Source organism: Pteronotus mesoamericanus, unplaced genomic scaffold (assembly GCF_021234165.1).
Source record: "Pteronotus mesoamericanus isolate MK-2021 breed Mesoamerican mustached bat unplaced genomic scaffold, CSHL_Meso_final contig_52, whole genome shotgun sequence".
Lineage (NCBI taxonomy): Eukaryota > Metazoa > Chordata > Mammalia > Chiroptera > Mormoopidae > Pteronotus > Pteronotus mesoamericanus.
The window spans coordinates 12,063,442-12,083,467 of NW_026555189.1; the positions used below are offsets into that span (position 1 = coordinate 12,063,442).

A 20,026-nucleotide genomic window follows, 5' to 3' on the forward strand; every position below is an offset into this window, starting at 1 on the left:
TTTTTAAGATTTTATTTATTTATTTTTAGAGAGAAGGGAAGGGAGGGAGAAAAACAGGGAGAGAAACATCAATGTGTGGTTGCCTCTCAAGCACCCAGTACTGGGGACCCGGCCGGCAACCCAGGCATGTGCCCTCACTGGGAATCGAACCAGTGACCCTTTGGTTTGCAGGCCGCCACTCAATCCACCGAGCCACTCCAGCCAGGGCCAACTTTTTAAAGCTCCCATGGTTTGTTTAAGAAGGTGGCCAGTGGAATCACACTGAAACTCCAGTAGTTCCCGATAGATGGAGATGTCACCCCCACCCCCAGGGACCCTGAAGACTAATTCTCCTAACCAAACAGTCCCTCAAACAACTATTTATTGAGTGCCAACTATTCTGAGTACCATGGTGGGGACGCCTCATGGAGCACCCAGCCTGGTGGGGAGAGAGGAGAACTCAGGGGATCCCAACCTGAGAGGGAGTTGGGGGAAGAGAGGTATGTCCTGACCCAGGCCTGGGGATAGAAGATCAGGGAAGGCTTCCTGGAAGAAGCATAAATGGAACTAGCAGGGAGAGATGAGTTAGCTATGCAAGAAACACTTGGAAAGTGTGTTAGGGGAGGGGTCAGAGAGCCTGGCTACTCTGGAGATGGACTGGCATCACCAGGAGAAATGTGTATCCATGGGCCTCACCCTGAACCAAGTGAATCAGAAGACTTGCAGAGGCCCAGGCCTCTGAGCTCAGCTCCTGGACCTGAGCAGTCAGAGGCTACAGCCCAAGCTATTAACCACCAGCTTAATCCTCCCGGAAGAGCCCTGCCCAAACAACTACCTGTAGAGCAGTCCACAGCCTACAATGGAGGGTGGGTGGGGAGAGATGTGGCAAGAAGGAGACAGACCTGGCTGGAAGTGGGTGGATCTGGACTGAACGGGAGAAGGGAGCCAGGAGTTAAAGACAAAATCCTTCCAAGGCTCTCTGCACTGGGCCGCCTCCCTCTCTGTCCTTCTCCTCCCATCCCCTGCTCCTTGGTCCCCCAACTCTATGCACACTGGCCTCAGGCTCTTCTCTGCCTTGGGGCCTTTGTCCTTGCTGTTCACTCAGTGTAGAACACCCTCCACCTCTCTCGGATCTTTGTTGTAGTGGTCCCCTCAGTGAGGCTCGCTCAGACCACCCCACTGCTTACCGATAATCTCTCACTTGGATTCACTTTTCCTAAACATTTGTTGCCGCTCAATACCCTAAGTGTTCTACATAAAGGGTCTGGCACAAATAATGCCCCTTTTTATTACAAAATCATAAGCATGTAATTCTGTAACAACAGTATCACACTCAAGCCCACCATATGATATTTTAGGTGAAATGTTCAAAATAAAACTATAAATTATTACACCTGTATTATTACTCTACCAACCACACTCAAGCAGGCCTGCCTTCTGCCCGACCCTGTATTTATTGTTTACTGCCTGTTCCCACCAGCACACTAGAATATAAACTCCACCCAGGAGGAGATTCATATGTCTGGCTCTCTGCTGTATCCCCAGTCCCACAACAGTGTTTGGCACATAAGAGCTCTCAATCGTTATTTATTGAATGGACAAACAAATGAGTGAATGACGAACAAACGGATAGAGTGCGCGCTGCCATTTGCCGAGACAGCACCTGAAAGCAAGGTTGGGGATAGAGAAATAGATTTTGGATAAGCACTTGGGGTGGCAGTGGGACAGCCAGGTGGGGTGGCCCTGGGTCCAATGAACCAGGCCAGACCATGCCGAGGGCCACAGATGCAGTGGCTCACTTCCCGGCCGACTCCGGATTGCTCCAGCGGATCCTGGGACTGACGAGGCCCGCTGGCTTCGTGGCGGGCAGAGGAAAACCTGCTGCTCCTGTTCTCCCAGCTTGTCGGGGCCTCTGCCAACAGGCCCAGCCAGGCAGCCACATCACTGTCCTTCTATGACCCTGTTAGGCCCTGTCAGACTCAGAGGCCAGGCCGGAAGTGCCAAGGGAGAGTTTCCTCACAGCCCCTCACCCTCCTGGTGTGGCTCCAGGCTTGAAAGCTGAGTTTCATCTCAGCAAGGAGTCACCATCCAAACATTCCTTCTGTCATATTCCTAGCTCCGGAACCTGCATGGGAGGTCCCTCTCCACCCACGCAGCCAACAAGGGGAGCCTCCTTCCCCCCTTTCCTGCTCACACCTCAGGCCCACTCCCCACTCTCCTGCAGAAGCTCCGGCAGCTGCTCCAGCCCACACAGATCTAACCCCACCTGGATCCTGAATGCGCCCATTGTCTGATAACTTGGCATCTCAGCGTTTTCCGATGCTGCTGGACTGATCTCCAAACCCCTCGGGACTGGAGCCTCATGACTGACACAGAGCACACAGTAGGCACGCAACAACTGTACTAAGGGGAACTCAGTCAGCTTCTATGCTATGAAAAACATCTTCTTCAGGTTAAAGAGAATAAGGGGAGAAAGTTTCATGGGTTGACATGCAAAATTTTCCAGGGCGTATTATAAAGGAGGGACAGGAAATGGTTACATTTTGCAGAACAATTTATATTTCCATTTCTGGAACACCTTGATTTCTAAAAACCCCACAAACATGGACACACGTGTTTTATAGATGCTTAGAAAACTGTCCGGGAGGATACAGATCAAACTGTTAACATCAAGTCACTGAGAAGAGGAGGGCGACCTAGAGGATGTTTGAATTTCCCACTACAGACCATTATTCAGGTTTACCTTGCTGAACTTGTTTACACTTTATAATGAAGAATTTCAAACACAATCAAAAGGAGAGAAAATACTATAACGGGCCCATATATTCAGCTCTTAGACCACTTAATGCACGGTGATCTAACGTCACCCATACCCCCAGCTCCCCACTCACCCCAGACACCTCTATTTCCATCTGTAAATATGTCAGTTTGTCTCTCTAACGCGCTCTCCCCGTACCTTTTTAACATGCCCCCAATCCATTGCTACTGTTATAAAAAAAGTGTTTTTAAAACACTTTCCCTCCCATCGAGCCTGGTAAGGAGGTCAAGCAAACAAACGATGGCATTCATAGAGTTAACTGGTTTACCCTCTATCCCATCCCTACCTCACCCCTGCCCCTGAAGTAATTAGAAATAAACTTTAGGTAGTAGTTTAGAAAAGAAAATAATAATAATAATAATTAAAGGAGCCTATGAAGCTCTGAAATGGCTTGCAAACTCATCTCTTGATATATTTCACCATTCAGATGTAAAATGGAGCTCAAGGGGGCCAGTAACACCCCTTTTATTTTGGGTTTGCGAAGGAGCCAAAAGGATCTTAAACCTTCATTTACTCAAAGGCTAAAACTAGTAAAGGACTTTGGGTGGACTTGAGGTTGCTCTCTCAGCCAAAGGGAAGAATCTAGAATGCTCAGGAACTCAGAAACGGAGCTGCTGAGCACAGGAAGGAGTAAAAGCAGGCCCAGCTGGGCGAGGCACGACTTTTCCCATCGCTGGCCACCAGCTGTGTGACCCTGGGTAGCTCAGCAACATGCAGAGGCTTCTGTTTTATTATCTGAAAATGGAACTGTCATAGTACCTACCCTAAATGTTGGTGCAGGGATTTAAAATGAGATCCTACATGAACAGGGGGGGACTCAAATCAAGGAACAGTGCACTGAACATTATGATTCTTGTTTAACAACGTTATTATTATTCTAATTCTGACACCTGTCAGCTGTGCGACTCTGGTTTAGTCACCTAACTGCACTGAACCAGCCAAATTGATGTGTAAACTAAGGAGCTACATGACTCTTTTTTTATCATCACCTGAGGATATGTTTCTTGATTTTAGAGAGAAGGGTGGGGGGGACATCGATGTGAGAGAGAAACATCGATCAGTTGCCTTCTGTATATGCCCCAAATAGGGATCAAACCCACAACCTAGGTATGTGCCCTAACCAGGGATCGAACCCACAACCTTTGGTGTACGGGCTGATGCTCTAACCAACTGAACCCGCCCCCCCACTCCCTGCAAGGACTACATGACTCTTTTAAGTCTCCTCCTAACTTTGCCCTCAATAAATGGATTTTTAAAAACATACTCTTTCTCTGAGTTTAATGCTGAACAACTCTGAATTTTCCTGTAGAGGGAAGAAGAACTTGGAATTTCCTGTCTGGAACAGGGCTGCAGCAGCAAGGGATTGAGGGGAACAAGCAAGATGACCCTTGTGTGACCACAGGGGCTTCAGGTGGCACAACTGGAAGAGGAGCTGTCAGTATTTGGAACATGTAGTTTCAGTGCTTCAAACCAATCTCAGAAGTCTCACCCTAGTCCCTCCTGCTGCAGTTCCGCCCCGTTTCCTTTAATTCCATTCTCCACGGGGCCACTTGAGGGATACCCTTTGCAAGTATTTGAAAGCAGATTAATTGGATCTTGGCTTCCTCAAAAGGCCAGCAGCAAAGGCTGAGGTAGTCAGTCATCCATAAAAACTCCCCACCCAGGGCGGCTTAAGGATCCTGGGGCCTGGGGAGAGAACAGCACTATTGAACTACCGACGGGCACAGTGGGAGGCTGGCCAGGGACCCCTGCAAGAATTAACTCATCGGTTTTGGTAAGAGAAGCTGCCCCTGGCTCCATACTAAAGCTGACCCTATTTCATGCACCATCAGAACACCCTAAAAACCTAGTAGCTCTCTATCACCCAGGACTGGCTGAGGGAGGGATCTGCCCCTGCAATCAGCAACCATCTCAGAGGCCAGAGGCCTTCGTATCGCCAGCTCTCCTGCACAGAGCATCTACTGGGTTGGCCAAAAAGTCCGCTTAGTTTTTTCCTTAAAATAAGACACATGTTTTATTTTCACCAATGACTTGATTGATTCAGGTACTTTGAGTATGTTGGCTATCTCCTGCTATTGACTTCTAGTGGGTAGAGGCCAGAGGTGCTGCTAAACATCTTCCAATTCATAAGACAGCCCCACAGAAAAGAATTATTTGGCCAAAATGTCAATAGTACCAAGAAACTTCACAAACCACTTTTGACACTTTCAAGCAATCATAGCAGCTTCTCCATACACTGCACAAATTTTTTTGTGTGTTTTTATCTTTCTTAACATAATAAAGCATAATGTGCCAAAAATGTTGCTTATTTTCTTCCATCTTCAATATTAAAATGGCTGCATAAAAATTCACTAATTTTGATTAGTTTTTCAAATGCACACTGATATGACAGCTGTCAAAATACAATCTAACAAAATTGCTTCAAATGGAGTTAAAAATGTTTACTACTACTACTACTACTACTAATGGACTTTTTGGCCAACCCAATAGAATGCTCTTGACATTGCTTAATATTAAAAGACCAGAAACGGCCAGTATCTATCAATAGGGGACAACAGAATACTATATCAGTTAAAACTGAGGACAATCTCCAAGATATGTATCAAGTAAACAAGGTGGAGAACAGTGTGTTTAATATGCTACTTTTTGTGTTAAGGGGTGGTGGGGGTGGGGATAAGTATCTATACACACCTAATTCAAAAAACACAAGGGAAAAAATGTGTGTGTGTGTGATGGCTCTGACAAGGGACCTGAGCAGTTGAGAGTGCACAGAAAAGCACCAGCCAAGTACAGGTACATAGGTGGTGGCATAAGCTTTTGGGTCAATGGACCGTTGTTCAAATCCCTGCCTGCCATTTCATATATTGTGGACTTAGTGGCCTTAGACTAACTGAGTCTCAGTTTTCTCCTCTGTAAAATGGAGATAATACTAGGCTAGAATTGAGGTCATAGGGTGATTGAACTAAATAGATGTGTTTATAAATTAAGAGTTGCGTCATGATGGTCAGACCGATTGGCACCAAATAATTTGCACAATCGGTGTTGGGTCAAGAGGAATGTCTTCAATTTGGGGAGGACAAGGAATAAAAAAGAAAGAAAAAACAAAAAAAAAGACAAGGGGATGTAGCCCTTCCTAACCCTAATCCCCTCTGGCTCCTTTAACATTTACACATTTTTTTCACCTCCTTGATATAATTCAAAAGCAGAAATGTCTAATAACGAAAACTCAATACTTGAGTGTTTGCTCTGTGCCAGGCACTGAACATGTTTTATATGTTAACTCACTGAATCCTCATCTCATTCCTGTGAGGAAGGTTAAGTAACTTGCCCAAGGTCACATGGCAAATAAGAGTCAAGACAGGATTTGAGCCCATGCAATCCTGCCTCTCATTACCACCCTTCCCATTCATCTTCACTCTCAGCGAAAAGCTCAGGGAAACCTGTTCCTTTGTTTTACAGGTTAAAAGGGAAATAAATGCTGAAGACTATTAAAGTTACAACCTTGAACTTTCAGTCAAGATGGCGGCCCAGACAGATCTGGCTTGCCACTTTGCACAACCACATCAAAATTATGACTAAAATACAGAACAACCATCACTGAGACCATCAGGAATTGAGTTGAACGGAAGTCTGACAACTACGGAATTAAAAAAACCACATCCGTTGAGACTGGTAGGAGAGGAGCAGACATGTAACGGGCTGGTCCGTCACCAGCACTTGGAGGATAAAAATTGGGGAGGGATATCTCAGGAGCGAGGAGTCTCAGCCCCACACCAGGCCCCCAGCCCAGGATACCAGTGCCAGGAAGATGAAGTCCCCACAGCTTCTGGCTGCAAAAACCAGTGAGTGGGGGTTGAGTCAATGGAAGAAGCTGGTGGAGCCAAGACACATCATAATTAAAATGCTAAAGGTTAAAGATAAAGATAGAGTCTTAAAAGCAGCAAAAGAAAACCAGTTACCTACAGGGGAGTTCCCATAAGACCGTCAGCTGATTTCTCAAAAGAAACTTTGCAATCTAGAAGGGATTGGCGAGAAATATTCAAAGTCATGAAAAGCAGGGACCTGCAGCCAAGGTTGCTCTACACAGCAAAGATGTCATTTAGAATCAAAGGACAGATAAAGAGCTTCCCAGATGAGAAAAAACTAAAGGAGTTCATCATCACCAAACCATTATTATATGGAATGTTAAAGGGACTTCTTAAAGAAAAAAATCAAAACTATGAACAATAAAATGGCAAAAAATACAAATCTATCAATAATTGAATCTAAAAAACAAACTAAGCAAACAAGAACAGAGACAGAATCATGGATACAGAGAGCATTTGAGGGTTGCCAGGTTGGAGGGGGCTGTGAAGGAATAGGTGGAGAGGTGAGGGGATTAAGAAGTAGAAATAGGCAGTTACAGAACAGCCATGGGGTTGTAAAGTACAGTAGAGGAAATGGAGTCGCCAAGGAACTTAGAGACATGACCCATGGACGTGACCAATGGGGGAATTGCCTGCGGGAGCAGAGGGTGCTGGGGGGAGGGGGAGGGGGGAAATCGGGACAACTGTAATAGCATAATCAATAAAATATAATTAAAAAAATAGTCACAACCTTGACATCATGCTGAAACCAGGAGTAAAACCTCACACATGGTAAATGAAGCAGTTTCCTAGGGTGAAGAGCCCCCTGGTATTTAATCCCAAAGTCTTAAGGATGCCTGTGGGTTAGGTGAGAGGATTAACAGAAAGGGGAAAGAACAGAGAGAGAGAGAGAGAGAGAGAGAGAGAGAGAATATAACCAATTCCAAAGTCCAAAGAAAAGTCAGCACAATTTACGTGGATGTTTCAAAATCAAACACTCAAATTACAACCCCCAAAACACCCATCTGCAAAGCATAGAAGAGCATTTCTTTATACACGAGACATGAGAGGGAACAGAATGCAGACACTACACCCACAAACACTAATTTCTTCAGAAAGTTTAGTCATAATTGCAAGTCCAAGAACTGGGTTGGTAATGAAATTGGACACGTGAATTTCACCAAGCAAATGTGGAACACAGTCATTTCTGTAAAACCTGGGGCTTGTTGCTAAGAATGAAGGGATCCAGGGCCGTATCTCCCAGGACTTATGAGTAACAGTGGTCCCCTAAAGCACCTGTTACTATGAGAGGGTGATGTCACTGTTGATTCAGCCGCTGATACTGATAACCTAACCAGGAGAGGCCTCTCAATGACAGTGATTCAGAGTCTCACCCCACCCTCCAATAAGTGCCCAGGATATTGTTCCAAAGCTGATTCAATGGGTGACGTTTTCAATAGGAATGTCACAACTTTTCCCACAAACTCAAGTTGGTCGTCTTGTTCCCTTTTCAAATACGCCCACACAATGGTGATGAAGAATTTATGGGGGAGGAAGTTTGCAGTCTTTGAAAATCTTGATACTAAAAACAAACCAAAAAAAAGAAAGAAAGAAAGAAAGAAAGAAAGAAAGAAAGAAAGAAAGAAAGAAAGAAAGAAAGAAAGAAAGAAAAGAAAGAAAGAAAGAAAGAAAGAAAAAGAAAATCTTCATACTGAAACCAGGCTTTATTCTCAGCAGCAGGTCCTATGACACAAATGTACATGTCCCTCCCCTCACACTTTCCCGGCAGAATACCATGTCCAAGAAGTCATGATGTGTACTTAGGACGACCTCATCCCTCTGCCATGAGGAAGTTAAGAAAACTAGACTAGAACCAGAACCATATTCCTCTTGGGCAACATGCCAGCAGGTGAGTGGCTTGGAAAGAGCATTAGATCCTTGTTTGAATCTGATACCTTTTAAAGGAGATGTGGCAACAATTAGCCCTCAGGATTATTCCTCTAGCAAAATGCCTACTCAGAAAATAGTCTTTTTAAGTGGCACCAGCAAGGAGTGAAATGATGTGGGTAGTCCAACTCCTTCAAAACACAGTCCAATTCAAACACGTCCTGAGACATCACTTCTTCAGGTGACGACTCCCACAAATCTCTCCACACCAACACACGCAGTTCTCATCACCCTTCCTACTATGTGTTGTTTTTCCTTCCATAGATCACCATCTAACTGCCTCCATCTGTCTCCTCCGACCAGAAGTCCACAAAGGCGGGATTTTGTTGGTTTTGTCTCATCATATGTTCAATGCCCAGCACAGAGCAGGAGCTGGCTGGCCCTCAACATAAATTTGTTATGTGACTTCACAAATGACTGCCTCTGTCAGCCAGGAGGACTTTTCTCCCTCTGAGACCTTCGGAACAGAAATCATCTATCCCCGTCACGTGGCTGCTCACAGACTGTCCGGTTAGTTGCGTTTTCCTACTGTAAAGAGCACGTGCTTTGAGGTCCAACAGCCACCAGAACAAGCGGCCAGTCTTTTCTACTTCCTGTCTCTGAGACCCACCCTATCTTACATAGCATCTCAGGATCAGCAACCATCACTTCTCGCTGGTTGTTGTGAGATTTAAAGGAGAGAGCCAGCATATGTCTTTCTGGACACATAATAAGTACATAGTAAGTACTAGTCAATACAATATTGCTTGTGCTAAGAATAGAGGATGAAACGAGGTTGGGTTTTTTTTTTTATTGTTTGTTTGTTTTAGTAAGTATGTCTCAAATATTGCATGGGGCATACTGACACTAAAAAAATTTGTCATTTTCCCTCCTAAAATTCCAAAGTCCGTGGGGCGTCCCTTTTTTATTTGCTAAATCTGGCAACTCTTCCCGTTAGGCAATTACCTTCCTGAAGGGGCACGGTGGTATTTCTTACATCAAGATTTATAAAACATTTCCACATAACTCTCCCTCAATGAATATTGATTGATCAGATAGATTTCGGAGTTGTGAGATTTTTATCTTAGCCATGAACTGATTGAGTTAGCCTTATATTATATCTTTGAGTTTTTTGCATCTCTCAACAAGCTCCTTCCAGGCTCCTGTGCATTGCCAAGAACTAGAAGAATGGACACCAGGTCTTGAACAATTAATGGGCCTGAAGGATACCCAGGAGTAAGGTGTTGGGTGTATCTGGGAGCCTTGCTCAAGGAAGGTGTTACCCAGACAATAGGAAACCAAACAGATGGCCCTGCCGGGCTCAGATCTCTGTGTAGATTTTGATCTGGTGCTTCCTTACACCAAAGCAGAAATGGATCATCTGACCTTTCGACTAGACTGCAAGCTGTTTTGTGACAAGACAATTAGGTAAGGTTACAGCAGGGATGTGCAAGGCTCCGAGAAACTGGGGAGTGCCAAGCAGAGACACATACCCTGAGAACATCCCCTCCTCTTGTGTCCTTTCTGTGGTTCATAATGACAAAGTTCCCCCTTTTCTTTAAAACAAAAGGCACAATTACACCTGGAACTAATGTTGTATGTCAATTATATCTCAATTTTTGTGTTTTTTTTAAAGCACAGTGGAATAGCTTCTAAAAGCAAAAGGCATATATAAATCTATATATACACCCTGAAACATCATTCATTCATTCATTCGACAAATACTTATTGAGCACCCATTGTGTGCCAGGCACTGTTCTAGACACAATACAGCCTATGAACTAAATAAGACGAAAATCCCTGACCTCTTGGAACTTATGTTCTGGTAGAAAGTGAAACATAGGATGTTAGATGGTGAAAAGTGCTACAGAGGAAAATAAAATAAAGAAGGGGAAAGGAGAGTATTGGGAGAAGGGGTTATGATCTCAAATAGGGGGTGCAAGAAAGGCCTCACTGAGAGGGTGACATTTGAGCAAAGAGTTGAGGACGTAAATGACTGAGCCAAATGAATATCAGGGAGGAACTACTGAAAAGAGGTGATAGCCAGTGCAAAGGCCCTGAGGTAGAAGTGGGCCTGCCGTGTGCTCAACAGAGTCCGGGAGCAATGAGGGCAAGAGGTAAGGGGGTGATTATGGAGCTGAGCATGGAAACCTTATAAGTCACAGAAAGGACTTTGGCTTTTTAGTTTGTGCAAAATGGGAACCACTGGCAGAATTTGAGTGAGATTGATATTTTCTAATTTCACCACTCTGGCTGCTGCGCAGAGAAGAGGCTGCGTTGGGGTAAGTGAAGGGGAAAGAAAGACCAGAAAGGAGACTGTTACAACAATGGAGATGCGGACTCTCAGACTTCTTTTGGGAAAACTCTTCTGGGATCAGACAAGGTGTATCAGTGTATTTGAATGCCAAACCACAGAAACAGGTGTTCTTAGCCTTCAACTTGCCCAGGTATCATATAGCTGAAAGGCTTTCAGCTTGTTACAAGCTCTCCTGATTATAAAGCCCGGTAATTATTATCTAGGCCTTGGCCAATTATCCCACGGGGTCCTGTGCTGGCTACAGTTTATGATTTTGCTCATGGGGAACAGGTTCACCCCTTCCAGGCAGGCTCCATTAGGCCCTGGCAGTAACATCTGAGCTCACCAGGGTCCACACCCAGGCCTCTCCCTGGCTCCTACACCGTCAGTGAGTCCCAGGTGGAACAAGTTTGTTTAGGACAGCTTTCTTCCCACCGCTCAATCTCGAATGCCACAATAATTGCATTCTCGGGGACCCAGTAAGCTGAAAAGACAGGCGGAAAGGAAGATAAATCTTTTTGACCTAGCATTTATTTGGAAAAGAAGGTCAAAGGGGAAAAAGGCTGAAAATTGCACATAAGCACAAGACAAAAGAGACTCTTCAAAGGCGAACGTGGCTGAATTCCAGCATCACAATTAAAATTATTGAGATGTAAAGGTATAAAGACATACAGGGGTGAACAAAAGTAGGTTTACAGTTTTGAGTATGCAAAACAGTTTATTCTTGTGTTATTCATTTGTATTATAACTATAAACTTAGTTTTGCCCACCCCTGTATTTTCCAAAAGGAAGGAGAGACTTTCTTTCCCCTGGAAGGTGAATTAGGTTCCATTGGAGAGGCAGGCTGGCAACAGGCACAGAGGCACGTGGGTGAGAACACAGGTTATGAAAGATAAAAGTCCAGGACTGTAGCCGCAGCTCTGCCACTACCTGGCTGGGTAACCCAGGACCCACTGTCCAACCTCTCTGAGCCTGTTTTCTCTTCCAGAGTAGGGGACAATGACAGTGGCCTTAGACCACTGGGAGGCTTAGCTGAACTGTCAAGTCTACAAGGCCCTTTTCAGGACCCACTCCTAATATTGAGTAGAAATATTCATATTTTTACTTGTCGGCCACCTCCCAACAAATACTCGGTATAGCCCTTCTATCATTTTATGCTCCTGCTTGATTAAGAGAAAACACCATTTTCCTATACAAATTCATATTTAAACTGGTACCTAACACTCTTCCAAGTTCCAGACTGAAATTTCCAAACACTTCACTGGTAATGCCGCCCACCTCTGGGTCCTCCCACACTCTCGCACCACCTTCCTGGCCAGGAACCCGTTTTCCTTTTTCCGACTTGCTCCCCTTTCACATCTATTCCCGCTATGAATGCAAAGACACATTCTAGTAGCTGCTGAAATTCTTGCTTAGAGCCTTTAACTGTTGGAACCTTGAAGTCTTTCCTCGCATCAAAATTATTTTGTCTTCAGGGAAGCAGGTTCCCAATACCTTTTGCTTAAAAGGCCCCCTGGGACAGTGGGGACCAGGTTGTCCCTAGATACGGGGAGGGGAGCAGCCCGATCCAGCTCTTGTGAAGAGCACTGTCTGTCCGAGTTACGAATGCACACCCTGACTGGGCAGACCCATCGGTGCGAATATATCTTCTGCAAACACCAGAACATGTGCTGCCAGATATATGTGCCATGTTAGTCTTTGGAGTCCTGTTTTCTGAAAGATAAGACACAGCCCAGAGCCCGTGCCAGTGCCTACCAGGGGCAGGTGAAATAGCCCGGGCACATCCATGCCACACAGTGAGGACAGAAGGAAAAGAATGTGGCAGTTTTATAGAGAGAGAACACAATATATATTGTTGGGCCAAAAAAAAAGGTATGGAATAGTGTTATGCCAGTGCTACTCTTTTATTAAATTTACATTTGCATAAAGAAATGACTCTTTTGTATTCCCATAAGGAAACCCTGAAAAAGATACACAAGAGACCAATAAAGTCAGTTACCTGTGAGGTGTTAAATGGTTATCTGTACCCTGGGGAAGACCTGCGTATAGAGTGAAATGAGGTTGAATGGAGACTTTTTCACTTTTTAACCAAGTGCATGATTTGCCTGCTAAGAGAACAGGAAGAAAACATCCTCTGTTATCTGGAGACCGAGGTCCTCGGCCTGGCCCTGGCTGAACTAGGCAGCCTTGCCCTGGGACCGTCTCCTTCTATAAGCCACCCTCCCTGTCCCTGCAGGCGCGGAGCCAGCCTGACTTTGCGATGCCCTGCTACACCCCTGCGCGCCCCGTGTCCTCTCGCTGGAGAGCTCTTTGCCCTTCTCTGCATGGCTGACGAAGACGCCCTCTCACTCGCCAAGGCCTAGCAGGTAAAACCACTTCTCCTCGCGTCCTTTGAACATGTTCCCGCTCCGTGGACAGCCTCAGACTGTGCTGGAATTACGCACTGGCACTTTCTCTCAGACTTTCTGAAATCTCCCTGAGGGCTGTGGCTGGTTGCTTCTTTAGCCCTGCAATGCTTCACCATGTGGCCTGGGGCAGAGCATTTATGGCAATGGGAAAACAGACTAGTATCCTTCAGCATGAGTATTATGAGATACTTTTAAAAACCAAGCAGAAGCTGAAATGTGTAAGGTCATCCCAACTTCCCCACCCTCGCTTGCTCCTTGCCCCACTCCTTCCACCGCAATTCTAAACAACACGCATGAGCAGATCAACAGGCAAACCCACTTCAGCCCACCCCAAGTACACTGTACAGTGGCAAGCAATACCAGAATTTCCTTTCCTAGCAAAGGGCGCTTTGGTCTAGTCACTGTTTGCAAAGTAATGTTTGCTTTAACACAGAAGCAGAAAGACTGAGGAAAACTGGTTTGGCTGGTTTGCTGGGCAGGAGGGAGCACAGGGATAGGTTTGAACCAAAGGTAAAACACAGGAGGGAGTGTCTCAAAGAGAAGACACCAAATACTCTGGTGGCTTTAATATTTACTATTCATTGAGGCCTTGACACATCCTATGACTTGGGTGCTATTCTGTCCATTTTACAGATGGGAAAACAGAGGCCTAGAAAGTCCTTAGCCAATGTATCCCAGCTGGCAAGGTGCATTACCTGGATTTCAATCTAGGCAGCCTGACTCAAGAACCTTCTAAATGTTGGGAAGATGCCAGTAGGGCCTTGGGGGAAGGTAGAAGACGGGAGGTGGATTAAGAGGAAAGAAAGGGAAGAGTTTTTAAAGTGCAAAAAGAGAAAGGACCTAAAGCCCCGCCAAGCATAAGCTGAGGTATATAAATGAGACACAAATTAGAGAAAGGGAAACAGGGAGAGGGAGAAAGAAAGGCCACTACAAATTTCTTCTTAATTGACCAAAGATGAAAAACACTTAAAAATGACTAACTGCGTTTCCATTTCCGAACTGGGGTTTGAGGTCACCCTCCTCTGCCCTCTGAAGCTTTCAGAAGGAAGCACTCAGTGCACTGTATCCCAGGGACACACTTATCACAAAGCTTCAAGAGCCACAGCCCAAGTCTTCCCTGGCCATTTACAGTCGCCATTCACGGCTGGCGGGAGGCCACAGGGTGTAAGAGGAAAAAGATAAGCCAGAGGATGAGGAGCAGTAACTATTTATTCATTTGTTTATCATTTGTTTAAAATGACATTTGAATGCTCACTCTGTCCCTAAGAAATATGAGCCACCATTTCATGATCCTTTCTTATTTCTTTACGCTTGTCCCGCTGGCCTCCATGTTCAGCCTGCATCTGCTGTTCTTAGCACTGGAACCCCAGGATCTAGCCCAGTGCTGGCGCTCTATGAATGAATACGCACACTGAATTCTCTGACAAACCTTTAAGTGTTATAGCATCCCATTTTACACATGGGGAAACTGAGGCTCGTCAAAGTAAATTGATTTACCCATGTTCACACAGCTAACAGCTGAAATTCAAACTTGAATCTTCCAGATACTTAGAGAGCTACCCTGACCAGCCATCCTGAATCCACTCAGCTCCCTGACAGTGCAAAGCCCTGAGAGGAGACAGGAGTTGAGGCAGAGTAGAAACCCAGAAGTCTGGATTGTGACAGGTGCCTCTCGGGGACTTTTGGGTTTTGGCAGCTTCTGGGAGATGTGAGAGCTGATTGCTTCAGCGTCTGGCTTATCTGGGGCTACGCTTGGAAGGGAGTGTGTAACAGACACCAAGGTGAGCATTTCGGAAGAAAAGGCTCGCTCAGTAAAACGCCCCGGAGAGCAACAGGGATTTCCATAACCACCTGGCAGACAGAAAAGGCAGGAGCAGCAGCCAGCCTTCCTTAAATGGCCGGCGGGGCCCAGGACCCTGGGCCTCTCTGCCCAGGGAGCCACAAAAGCAAGGGCAGGAGGATGGCCCATTAGTCTGCTTCCCCGGCAAGCTCCGCATAACCCTTGTTACAGATGTGAGTAATGGGGAAGTGATAAGAAAATGATCCTTTAGGAGTCTGAGCTGTGGGGGAGTGGGGATCTGATGATGTAAGATCATCCCAAAGCCAGTTTCTGTATTTGTTTTTTAAAGCCCATTTAATTAGCCCTCCCCACCCTTGCAAAGTGTTCCCACCGCCTTTCAGCACGTCTTTTAAAAAGGGGAAATGGGTGTACTTAATCCACAACGGTGGTCGCCTGTGAGCTAGGTCAATCCATCAAGCAGCCAGAGCTCAGATCCAAAATATAAGCCTTGTTTGCCCAAGGCCAGGTGACAGAGAAAGCAAAGCAAGGAAACCATCGGCTTAAAAACTGGCTGCCTTCCCTCCCCCGACCTACAGTTAACTTAAAGCTGAGTGCACTAAGGTAATACTTGATCCCAAAACCAATTTGTGTTAAGAAAAAGGAAAATAATCAGAAACTAAAGAACAAGTTTACAGCTGTTGTTGTTTTTTTTTTTTTTTTAAACATTCTCCATTCTAGAATGGAGCGAAACCAACGACATAAACACAAGGACCTCATGGGGCACAGGAATGACCCCTGAGTTTAGTCAAATCCTATTTGTGACACTCTATGGTCACCAGTGGACAAAAAGTGACAGGTTCACTGTTTTCAAACTCCCATGCAGCTCATTCTCCACGGAGCCAGTGTTTAAACCTGGTGCTAATGCAGCGCGCCTCCATTCTCCACTGTCTAAGGCGAGTGAGGCCACCTCCCCAGACCCGGGCTGCCTTTTTAAGTCACAAAGCCAGTTCCCTAAGGTTTGTGTGTGTGACTTTATCAGAAGGGCACTTCTGTCCTGGGGCGATTCCATATTGAATTAGTGGAAGGGGACACCACAGTCCAAAAAGCCTCCCAAAAGTGAAATGTCAGGAACTCTGTGGAGTGGGTGTGGAGATGTGGACAAAGAGGGAACCGGTACCAGCCACACAAGCAGCCCATGGAGACCGAGCGGCCAAGGTGAGTGGGTGCGGACATGTGGACATAAAGGGAACCGGTACCAGCCACACAAGCAGCCCATGGAGACCGTGCAGCCAACTGCAGGCTCCCTCGCCTCCCACCTGGGCTGCCCCAGCTATCACTCCGCCTCCTCCCTCCGCCTCCTCCCGGTCTTCCCTGGCTACGCTTCTCTTCCAGGGGCACGGGCGGGGGGGGGGGGGGGCGGTCTACTGCGCAGCGGATACTAGTTCCCCAAGCACCCTCTTTCCTTTCTGAGATTACTGAGAAGAGAAGGGGAGAGAACAGGAGAAAGACCAGCTGTGAAACCCTGAACAGACAAATAAATTGCTTTATGCTTCACTCTTCTCATCTGCAAAATAGAACAATGGTACCCATGTTTGTAAAATTCTGGGGAAGAATAAATGGGGTCAAATATGTGAAGCACTTGCTCCAGAGCCCAGTTAAAAGTGAATAATAGATATGACTATTAATAATAACTATTATATTATTGATATGTATTATTATTATGATTGGGCAGACACAAGAACTTGTGAGGTAGATAAAAACTAGACTAACACCCTCTTGGTGATACAAATATCTTGATGCAGGAAAACAAAGTGACCAGCACTTGTGTTGGGACACCTCATATACACATGTACACACACTTCTGTTTCTAACCCCTGACCTGTTCTTCAAGGCTGGGTCAACTTTGCCTCCTCCCAGAAGCCAATTCCCAGTGTCCACTGATACCCATCAACATACTCCAGGCACCTAAATACCCATGTTCCACTGTGTCCTCTAAGTGGGTCCTGGGGCCTTCTTAGCTATCTGTTGAAACACGCAGTACTGGAGTGTGTCTGTATCTCAGTTCATTCTCACATGCCCAGCACAGGGCTGGGCAGAACCCACAGCAAGAGGTAATGGCTGACCCTTGGCAAAAATCAGGCAAACACTTCCTTACTGATCCAGTAGAAAGCTCCACACAACACAGACAGTACTCAGAAAGCAAATGTTTTAATCAATCAAGCTGTAGTTTCTCTGTTAAAAAAGAAAAAATGCCACCCGCTGTTGGAAAAACTTCCAAAGTTCAAAAATTTTTTTCAAACAACAGCGTGATTGCTGTAGATTTTTCACGTGGCCAAAGACTGGAAGAATAAACAATGACTTCCCTCAGGGGAATTGTGGGTGATTTCTTGTTTCAGAAAGTGCTTCTTTTATTATAATGATAACTCGCCTAATCAACTAAAATCAGGAGGGCAGAGAAAGTTATTTGGTAAGAAAAAAGCAAACCAAACTGAAAAGTTCCCGGTTTGATTCCTGGTCAGCGCACATGCCTGGATTGTGGGTTCGGTCCTAGGTCAAGGCTCCTATGAGAGGCAACTGATCTACATTTCTTTCTCACATTGGTGTTTCTCTCTCTCTCTCCTCCCTCCCTTTCCCTCTCTGTAAAATCAAAAATAAAAATAAATGAAAAATAAAGAAAACAAAGATAAAAGCACCTGGGAATCAGGGAAACATTTAAGAAACCAAACTTCCCTTGCTTTCACACCACACAACAGAGAAATGAAACAAAGCAAACTCTAGAATTCTGATTATCACAGTGATAACAGGGCACAGAAGTACAGTTGTGCATTTTCATTCCCTGAGTCAGAGCTACCAGGCTTTTTTTTTTTTTTTTTTTTTAAACCATCATTCCTTGGGAGAATAGTACCTGAATCCAAATGTTTTCATCTCTGAGTAAAAGCCACACCCTCGTACCTGAGAGGGCTCCTCAGTCATCTCAGAGATGGTGCAGAATAGAACCTGGGAGTGAGATGCTAGTTTCAGCTCCCATTCTGCAGGCCTTGAGCAAGTGGACTGTACCCTCTGAGCCTTCCTTTGCTCCTCCGTGAATCAGGATTACCAGTATCTTCCTGCCCTGCCCACATATTAGGTTTTTGCAGTATTAAATGACAGACTGTCTCTGAAGTAGTCAGGACGATAGGACACGCACAGAAGGCCTCTATTAGTGGCCCCTCCTTGTAATATAGTTAACCATACCACGTTAGCCCCTCACCCACAGTGCTCAGTCATAGCGAAGCGTAGGTCCCTACATCTGTGTATACTCCAAAGGGATTTCACTTAAGTCAAGGAGGAACGGGCTTGCCCAAGTCTAGCCCCTGAACAAGGGAGCGCAATTTCTCGGACGCTGCCGGTTCCCACCCTCCCCGCTCAAGGACCCGGGCTGCGCGCCCTCACCTCTGCCCAGGACGCGGCCTCTTTCCAAGTGCCGCCGGGGCACCGTGAACGTGTAGCTCTCGGCGCCAAAGCCGGGACGACAGGGTTCCGGCTCCTGGCAGAGCCACGGTGAGACCTGGGGTAGGAGAAAGGTATTGAACTGGGGTGACTTTGGGGTTCCCCTCCGGCGCACACCGATACCAACAGCGCCACCCCTCCCTCGCTCGCGGCGTCGGGATTGAGCCACGGTCCCACCCCCGCGGGCGGGCGGCCACTCCAAACTCATTCCGAGACCTGCGACTGCCGAGCCCCCAGGAAGGCCGGGGAGAGGGGGCTGCTTGGTCACCTCCTCCCGTCCTGGCACCCCTTTCCTTTCTCTCTTCGTTTTAGTTTCATTTAGTTTCACCTTTACCCAACTCCACTTTCCTTACACCGGGACGCTCCCATTCCTGGGTCTAGTTCTTCGTACCGAGGGCGCTCTAACAACTTTTGACCCCACTTTCTTAACCCGGGATCGCCCCCGTACCTACTTACTACCCTTTCTTTACCTGACAGGTGCCTTTATTTCTACTGATTCCCCTTTCGTTACCTCAAAGATCGTCCCCACATCGTCCTGGGCCCCCTGGATTGCACTGGGGCTCCCCTTTTCAATATTCTGACCCCCCCACTCTGCCCCACCCCACCCCCCTTCTGCACATTCTGCAGCCAAATCGGAGCCCCCAGAGCCTGCAGCGAGGCGCGCCCCCACCTCGGGTGCGGAGGGGCGGCGGGCAAAGCCGCGCTCGCCTCCGCCGCGTAGCCTCGGCGGCTCAGGGCATTTGGACCCAAATTTTCTTGCAAGAACGTGTGGAGCGCGGACGGCAGGAGAGAGGAAGGAACGACAAGAGAGGAAGGGACTGGGGGGCCCGGGCGCGGATGAAGGGACCGGGAGGCGTCCCCCGCAAAGCCGGGGCACTCGACGTACCTGCAGCAGCAGCAGCAGGAGCGAGGAGAGCATGCGGCACCGAGGGCCCATCGCGGGCCTGGCGAGGGTCGGGTCGGTCCGGCCGGGCTAGAGCCTAGTGGGACTTCTAAGAACTTACAGGTGCTCTGAGGCTCCCAACGCCACTGAGTAGGGCTCGGCCGCAGCCTCCAGGTGAGCCTCTAAGGCCCCGCCCCCGGCACTGCTGATTGGCTGAGGATGCACCTGCCAATGAGCGGCGCTGCGCGGCCCCAGCTGCCTTCTCCGGCGGGGGAAGGACGGCCCGGCCGGGATCCCGCCCCCCGCCTCCCGCCGACCCGTTGACCGCCTCGAGCGAGGGCTGGGTGCGGGGGCTCCAGGATTCCTTTGACCAAGAAATGGAACCCAGCCTCGCAGCGGGTGGCTAACACCTGGGCTTTACCCTTTATTTAGTTCTGTCTTTTTAACCGCAGATCTCTACAGGTTCGTGTCTGCGAATCAGTTCACTGAACAAGATCCACCTTTCAAAACCTCAGTTTGTTCACCTTCCAAATGGGAGTAATAATCACAAACGCCCTCTTTTGTTGTGAGCTGGCCATACAATTAATGAGACCAACAGTTCC

The 20,026-nt window shown here is 46.9% G+C and overlaps 1 protein-coding gene across 1 annotated transcript in view; it reads right to left on the reverse strand.

Moving 5' to 3' along the window:
• The window catches only part of CDH1 (cadherin 1), a 69,721-nt gene extending 50,157 nt beyond the window's left edge, over window positions 1-19,564 (reverse strand). Inside the window, exons 1-2 of the mRNA XM_054579278.1 lie at window positions 19,428-19,564; window positions 18,485-18,599 (exon numbers count right to left, since the gene is read on the reverse strand). Of these exons, the coding sequence (XP_054435253.1) occupies window positions 18,485-18,599; window positions 19,428-19,478 (166 nt within the window). The 5' untranslated portion in view covers window positions 19,479-19,564. The remainder of the gene's footprint in view (window positions 1-18,484; window positions 18,600-19,427) is intronic.
• Between the last annotated feature and the right edge of the window lie 462 nt (window positions 19,565-20,026).